This window comes from Notechis scutatus, chromosome 2 (genome assembly GCF_049901735.1).
Source record: "Notechis scutatus isolate UNSWTSFEM ecotype Mainland chromosome 2, rNotScu1.2, whole genome shotgun sequence".
NCBI lineage: Eukaryota > Metazoa > Chordata > Lepidosauria > Squamata > Elapidae > Notechis > Notechis scutatus.
The window spans coordinates 148,596,935-148,605,681 of NC_142010.1; the positions used below are offsets into that span (position 1 = coordinate 148,596,935).

The 8,747-nt window shown below is 35.5% G+C and overlaps 1 protein-coding gene across 1 annotated transcript; it reads right to left on the reverse strand.

Annotated features, from left to right (window-relative positions):
• Window positions 1-5,321: 5,321 nt before the first annotated feature.
• LOC148132307 (olfactory receptor 13H1-like) lies at window positions 5,322-6,256 on the reverse strand. The gene is given in 2 exon segments (XM_087953933.1): window positions 5,322-5,455; window positions 5,458-6,256. Coding segments are annotated over 2 exon segments (930 nt in total). The 5' UTR covers window positions 6,254-6,256.
• Between the last annotated feature and the right edge of the window lie 2,491 nt (window positions 6,257-8,747).

Below are 8,747 nucleotides of genomic sequence, written 5' to 3' on the forward strand. Positions count from 1 at the left end.
TACAGATTCGGTCTACTAACTGCTATCTACTGCTATCATCTGGGAAAAGATCAGTTCACTATAGCAATTTAACACTTCAAATAAAAGTTGTCACTTTCTTCCTCAAACATTTATACTGTCTCTGGAGATATGACATGACGTTGTATCAGAAGATGTGAACTGCCTTTGGGGATTTGGATGGTTCATCTTCAGAGATTCTTCAGAGATTCTTCACCAAAGAGAGCAGAGAGCAAACTTTACAAGCATATACACCAACAATTTGTATCTGCAGGGTTATTCAATGTATGAGTTATCCTTCCTGGAATAATGGATTGAAGATAATGGTGTAACAGTCAAAGCCACCTTGAGGGTACCAAATTGGTGAAAGCTAAAAAGTGCAAGATACTGATATCAAACATAGAGGATTGTGGCATCACATCAAAACATTGCTTTTGCCTGTTGTATTTGCCTTGAAAATAAAATTAACACCCAACATTGCAGTTGCAGCTTCAAGCAAAATTATATAGAACCAATTAGGTTTTCAAAGAACTTGCAAGAAAAGAACAATAAGGCTAATCAATTGTACAAGATAGGTGCACTTATTCCAATAATTTTATTTTATGAAAAAAATAATCCCATGTCTCTCAGTAAAGCATACATCCATTTCTCTGTTACATGCCAACCTTGCCAATCTACTAGTGGTCAAGACAAAATGCATAGATCACACATCAATTACACCTTCACATCAATCTTGGGAACAGTGTGAAACTAAGATTATTTTTGCTTTAATAAAGAAACTGCATAGTACTTTGTCATTTATCCTAAGTCAAAAAAATATTCAAGGAGATTTGATTGAGGAATTCTGGGAGTTGAAGTACACACATCTTAAAGTTGCCAAGTTTGAAAAACTCTGATTTATAGCAGCCAAAAAAACACTTTTTCAGACTAACACACACACACACACACACACACACACACACACAGTCATACACACACAGTCTGTCTGTCCATCCGTCCATCCATCCATCCATCCATCCATCTATCTATCTATCATGTATTCACTTATATGTATTGCAACATAGGGTATTTAGCATTATTTACAGTAAATTCCAACAATAGGTTGTTATTATAACTGGCATCCCATTTTGACTGGGGAGAATTTGAGAATGCTGCAATTGATGAAGATAGATAGATAGATAGATAGATAGATAGATAGATAGATAGATAGATAGATAGATATAGATAGATACAGACTTGAATGATGCAGTGGCCTAGAGGTGGTGCTCTTGCTTCACAATCAGGAGGCTGTGAGTTCGATCCTAGGTAGAAGCAGGTATTTCTCTCTCTGGGTGTTGAGAATATATCTGCTGAATAAAACTCCACATTGGCAACAGGAAGGGCACCAATTGCCCAGAATCCATCCCACAAGGGATTATGGGATCATTACAAGAGGAGGAGGATGTTGATATATAAAGCTTGGACTTCACGCCTAGTGGTTCAGCACATTTTTCGCACACAAATGGGGATGCAGGGAGAAGAATGAAATAATGGTTATGGTGAAACCATGGCCCAGAAGCTGACGGTTAGATTTATGTATATTGTCCACTTTAAAACTATATTAGACTTGGCTACAGAGGGTCATAAGCCATGACAGCCAACATAAGAAACTCAGGTCCTAACATACATAAAAAAGATTGTAATATTAGGCTGTCCATAACAATGGCCCAGTGGAATGGTTGGCCTATTTGTGAAGCAGTGTGCCAGTTGATCATGGTGGTGATACAGCAGAGGTTGATAGAAAAGTTGCTGAGGGGAGGGCAGAGCTGGTGTCGTGACGATACATCATGAGATCTTAAAGGTCTGAGATCGCTGCCGATATCTTTGCTCCTGGACGGTCCAAATGGTTCTAAACTGTCCCGAAGAGATGGTGAATGTAAAGAGTGCATCCTGTCGATCCCAGGGATACCACAAAGTCCCTGGTAGATCCGGGAGAAGCTCTTTTTGCCAACGGCAAAGAGGCAGCCATTAAAGCTGCTGAAGTTGGGACAGCTCCGAAACGGAAGATAACGGAAAGAGAAAGTGTGCCGGTTTGGTGAGAATCTTTTCTTTAAGATTTAAAAGGACACCCTAAGGAAAAGAAAGAATCTGTAAAATCTTAGACAGAAGTGATTAAGCGGCAATTTTAAATGGGAAGTCAAATTATTTTTTTCTTTTTTTGCTGGTCTCTTTATATATGATTTTTTTTTTATTTTGAACTGGACTGGTCTTTTTTTTTCTACCTTATTTTTTCTTTTTTGTCTCTTCTCCTTTTTGTCTTTGTAATATTTTAGGCTAGAGATTCCCTTTTAGCTTTTTTTTTTTTTCTAAATCTTTTCCCCTTTTTAATTAATTTTTATAATAATTTGTTTGGAAAAGGAGGGGGAAAGTGAAAACAGAGGAAACTTTGTAACACTGCCAACTAGAGGCTTAGAAATATTGTTTCTCTTCTTTTCTTCTTCGACCAGACAAAGCTGAGAAAGAATTCAGACTTCTTTTCAAGGACTTTGAGCCTGTCTGATAAGATAGAGGGAAGAGCGTGGGAGAGTATTATTTCATGTGCTCTTCTGGGTTTCTATCAGTAGCTGCAGTCTGGTGTTGAAGTATACAGAAAAAAGACGATAAGATTATAGAGAAGAGAGCTATAAAACTCAACAAAAGCCTTGGATAACTAAATAGGTGCAGAGTGTTCTTTTACTCTTTTTTAAGCTGGGCTATTCCTTACTTTAACAAACCCCCTCCTTATTAGTTTATTATTTGTAATAGCGATTTGGATCTTTGGCCTCTTGGAACTTGTTTTTGTTTTTGTTTTTGAAGCCTAATTTTTACGTATTTTAAAGGAAAAAGTTTTAGTATTAATGTTTTCCTTCTTTTTTTTTTTTAAGGGAGTAGTCTTTTTTCTTTTTTCTCTCTCGCTCCCCTGTATTTTTTTATTTACTTTCCATATTGGTTTTTTTTTTTTTTTTTTTGGCTTCCTATTTTTTTGTATACCTTTTCATACCTGAGACTTTTTAATTGGATTAAGGTATTGAAGAACCTGAAGAATTTCTTTTTTTTTCTTCCTTAGTTTTTTACTTTTTATTTTTCCACCTCCTGCAAGATTTAACATTTTTTTCCTTTTTCTGTTTATGGTTTTTTCCTCCTTTTTTGAGTTTTTACTGCTTTTTAACTAATCAATTGGATTAAGGTATACAAGAACCTGAAGAATTTTTTTTTATTTTGCTTCTTTTTTCCCATTATTTTTACTTGGAATTACAATTATAAAACATTGGTAGAATGTGTACTTTTTCCATGGCAGACCCTGCCATATGGAACACTCTTCCCCCTGAAGTTTGGTAGATCCCTACCCTCTAACTTTCAAAAAGCACTGAAGATTCGGTATTCCCCCTCCCCCCCAAAATGTTTGGATAAGATGAGGTGACTGCATGTTGGAAGCTTGATTAGGTACCAGGTTGTTTTAGTGTTTAAGATTTAAATAGTTATTGTATAAAAACAAAGTTTCACAACTTTTTTACAACTGTTGTCCATCAATCCCCCTCCCCACAAAGCCCCTTTAGTTTCAATTTTTTTATTAATTCTAAATGTCCTCTGAAGTGGAACATATATTTGAATCCAGAATATTTTTTACATGTCTACCAAACATAATAAAATGTTTCTTCTTATTCACATTCCCAACATACATTTCATGTGCCTTTATATATTCTAGATAATTATCTCATGATGTATACGTGGTACAGCATTGTATTAAAGTTCTTTTAAGGATTGTGCCAATGTATATTTCAGTCCTTTTAGCCTGAATTTAGCCCATTTAACCAAAATTTAGCCCATTTTATCATACATTATTTCACTTGTTCTTCTCTTTCAAATTTTAATGATAGTTCATACATTATAGCAACTACACGATCATCATTTCTATAGAATTCCACTTCAAACTCAGTCTTAGAATGTTCAAAACCATAATTATTTTGTAATTTTAAATCTTTGCAGTAATTGTAAATAAAACAAAACATTGACGACTATATCCCTCTATCACATTCTTCTCTTGATTTTATTTTACATTCCTCTTGACAAATTTCTAATATCTCACAATAATTCAGCCATTTGTGTTTGCTTAATGTTTCCCATTTTTAAAATGCTTCTTGTGCTAAGAGCCACATAGATGTTTTTGGGCACAACCTGGATTTCTATGTATTCCATATTCTCAATATGGCATGTCTAACAGAATAATTTTTAAAATGCACATTAACTTTGACTTTGTCATATCACAAATATCCATACCACTCATATCTCAGCCCATATCCTTCTTACTCTACAAATTATTTCTCAGCAACATTTCTCATCCAAACCAAACAATGAGCTCAGTGTTGTGATTCATTTTTTTTTACTACCGGTTCTCTGGGCGTGGCTTGGTGGGCGTAGCTTGGTGGGCATGGCTTGGGTGTGGCAGGAGAAGGATACTGTACAATCTCCGTTCCCACCCCACTCCAGGGGAAGGATGCTGCAAAATCTCCATTCCCTCCCCTCCCCATTAACCTGCTTTCCAGCTCCATTTTCCTGTGCAGAGCAACAAAAGAAGACCCAGCCAATCAGCTGGGACTCAGGAGGCAGAGAATAGAAGGGGGTGGGGGCAGTCCGAGGTGGTATTTCCCGGTTCCGGTTCTCCGAGCTACTCAAAATTTCTGCTACTGGTTTTCCAGAACTGGTCAGAACCTGCTGGATACCACCTCTGGATGCATCTCATGGTCAATTTGTTTGCTGCTATTTTCCATTCCTACTTCATGAAAAAAGTGTGATAAAAATAATTAATTGGGATAATATATATATAGACTGAAGATGTTTGAAGACATCTTTGACATCACAGTTAATTTCCTATCTGCATGGTTTACCAGTCTGTTTAATGGTTCATATTGTTCATATCAATCTGTTTAACCATCTCCACTATTAAACCATTTGTAGTGTTGCTGATAACTAAGAACAAATGTCCCTACCTCCAACAAAAAACTGAAACAGAACACAATTCTTCAACATCGGTTTTGCAATTCTCATGTATAAGAAGCAATTACCACAGTCATCTAGTATCTGTTTGCCTATGATGGATAGAATGGTTTTTACCCTAAGAAAACTGTTGATGTCTGGTGTCTTTCTCTAACACACATGAGGGATTTCACCATTTTCAATTAGACCTGATTGCTATTAGAAAGTGTACCTTGCTTGAAATGACCATACAAAGCAGGTGGAAAGAAATAATGTTTACCAACAGTTGTTAAGTACTATTGCCTCTGCATTGTACAAAACAGGCCTTCAATCTATCCTTTCATCTTTTGTCCAATCAGTTTCCAGAAAGCTCTCTTCACATCCTTGTTTTTCAGGCTATAAATTATAGGATTCAGCATAGGAGTTAGAGCTCCATAGACTACAGATATGATTTTTTCCTTGTCAGAATAGTTTTTTCTTGTGGCATCAAGTACATGATCATAATTGTTCCATAAAAGATACTGGCTACAGCAAGATGGGAGCTACATGTAGAGAAGGCCTTCCTACGACCCTGGGATGAATGGATACGCAATACAGCATGTCCTATTTTCCCATAAGTCATGACTATGAAGCCAAATGGTGGGATTACAATAGTGAAGGTGACAATTTTCATGAAGATCTCACTAATCTGTTTGTCAGAGCAAGCCAGCTTAAGGAAAGATTGCAATTCACATACAAAATGATTGATAACATATTGACCACAAAAGTTAGTCGGCCGCAATAGTGCATTGGTAAGGGTTGTTAGGGAAGTAAAGCCTACAGACACAGCCATCAGACAAATACATAATCTCCAACTCATGATCTGCATGTAGTATAAAGGTTTGCATATAGCTGCAAAGCGATCATATGCCATGACTGCAAGGACTACACACTCTGTTGAGACAAGCAATAGACCCAGATACATTTGAGACAAACATCTGGAGAATGTAATAGTGGGCCTGTAAATGAAGCAGTTGATGAGAACCTCTGGAAGTGCAGTGTTGATGAGAATGAAGTCTATCAAGGAGAGGACACAAATAAAGAAATACATAGGAGTATGAAGTTGGGGATCCACAATAATTAATGTGATGATGAGGCCATTGCCAAGAAGACTAACAAGGTACACCATCAACAGGAGCCAAAAGAAGATAACCTGGGCTCTGGGTTGGTCAGATAATCCAATTAAGATGAATTCTATTACCACTGTTTCATTTGTAGATGTCATAACAATATTATATACTTCTTTTCTGCATGGAAGAACGAATAAATTGTTAGAAGTGATGGGTTAAAGAAGGTGTTAGATACTTCTGTTAATACATGAGAGGGAGTGAAACAAGTTGACTCCTATGGTGGATATGTTTAATAATATCCTCAATATAAGATTTAATTTCAACTCATGAAAGAAATCCTACTTCATTCAATAAAAATTTATGGTGTGTTGATTAATAAAAATATGTAAAATTCAGCATTTCAGTCTCAATTGGTTTTACATTCAAACAGTAAATAAAGATAGACAACTTTGCATAGTAACACAAATCTGAACAATTATACAGTGATATATTTAGTAAAAAAGCCAAAATCACAAATGAAGTAAAAAAAATTGCCTTATTTAGCTGGCTTACCCTCCTTTTTAAATAACATATTTGGGCAATGCATTATAATTTTAATTATAATCAGGATATTTTGCATATCGTTTCAAAATTTTAATTCAATATTTAGCAATTTCAGAAAATAACTTAAGCTTTAAATGGGTGGTAACCTACTGACTGCTACCTTAAATATTGTTCAATAGTATTATTTTCTTGTCCTTAAGTCATATTAAAACTCTACATTTTAACAGAGTTGAAAGGGATCTTGGAGGTCTTCTAGTCCAACCCCCAACTAATGCAGGAAACGCTATAATATTTCAGACAAATGGTTATCCAATCTCTTCTTAAAAACCTCCACTGTCAGAGCATTCACAACCTCTGGAGGCAAGTTGTTCCACTGATTAGTTGTTCTAACTGTCAGGAAATTTCTCCTTAGTTCTAGGTGCTTCAAAAGCATTCATGCATTCTGAAAGTTAGAAATTTTTAATTAAAAAACAAATGAGATTTTTATGAAAAGAATAAAAGTGAAGGAATAAACACAGTTTCAATAAGTATAGATATATCATATATATCTTCCTGGGTCTGAAATTTCAGTCCAGTGATTTCAGTGATCTGAATACAGCATGAGTTAAAAATGTTTAGGCCTTATTTATTTTTTTCCTTTCTCATAACAACTTTATTAATAGTGATGCAAAATAGAGAAACTACTCCAAAAATTTTACAAAATGGAAATGACTAATTGCAACTTTTATTCAGCCTTTCAACTTAGCTTGAACGTTTTCCAGCTTTATTGAAATGTAGGGATTGTAAATTTTCCTTTTTAAATCCACATTTTTAGACCAAATAAAGAATAAGCACAATACCCACAATTTGTATGTGTTTGCAATCCTTTATTGAAATTTTTGATTGCAAATGGCTGCATAAACTCTGACACTCAGCTTCTTTAAAAAAAAACAACTATAGAAATACTTAAATTGCAAACCGGAAAAAATATCTCAAATGACAGGAAAGACTTGTCCGTCAGTTCTGAGGAGAAAGGGGGGTAAGTGACTCCAGAATATAATAGAGCTCTCCTGTATCAGAAAAAAACATGTCAGCTACAATCTATTGTATTATATAATGGTAAAAATAATCCAATATTAGATACCCCAATCCATCTCTTTTAGATGGAAAACATTTACAATAGAAACAGAAGGGAGCTATTTTACTTTCCACAATGTGCAAAGTGATCTATGGAGACTCAAAGCTATCTACTCTACAGACAGCTCCAATGCCTAATGAGCTTGAGCAAGAGAGAGAGAGAGAGACAGAGACAGAGACAGAGACAGACAGAGAAAGAGAGACAGAGAGAGAGACAGAGAGACAAAGAGAGAGACAGGGAGAGACAGAGAAAGAGAGAGAGAGAGAGACAGAGAGAGACAGAAAGAGAGAGAGAGACAGAGAGAGATCTCAGCTACTTGGAAAATTTCAGAAAATAAATCCAGGTACCATCATCAGTTCTTATTTTATCTTACCACCAAGGATGTTCAAAAGTCAAGACAAATACATCTGGATCAGAAATATCCCTTTTTCTTCGAATGCTAGCAGAGGATAAAAGAATTGGCATTTGAGCAAAAGTGTCAGTCACAAAAGAAACACATTATGAATGGGAAAAGTAAGATGAGGTGTTAATGTTCATTATAGCAGAAATTTTCAAAAATAGGTTCATGGAGGAAAAAAAAGTTATATGATCTGTTCTTCATCCCTGACCAAAAAAGTTCTCCACATTTGTAGTTAGAAAAAAATAACCATTTTGCCCCCACCTACCCTCTGATTCCTGACAAGTTCTGTTACTGCTGATGGTCCATCTACAGTAAGACTGGCTGGACCAAAATGGATTCAAGGACTGGACTCTAAATGAATTTCTGTGGAAAATCACATACACTTTACTTTTAAGGCAGAAGACTTACCCTATTTATTGTCTTTACATTTTCCTAAAACTGGGGAATACAAACACTTCTGTTTTCACATGCATTAGCAGCACTGAGGTAGGAATAATTCACAGAGTTAAAAATGCCTTAGAAATGTCCCTCTATGTATCATTATAACAAAATTCTGCTTATGAGAATTTTAAGCAGAGACAATACTAGG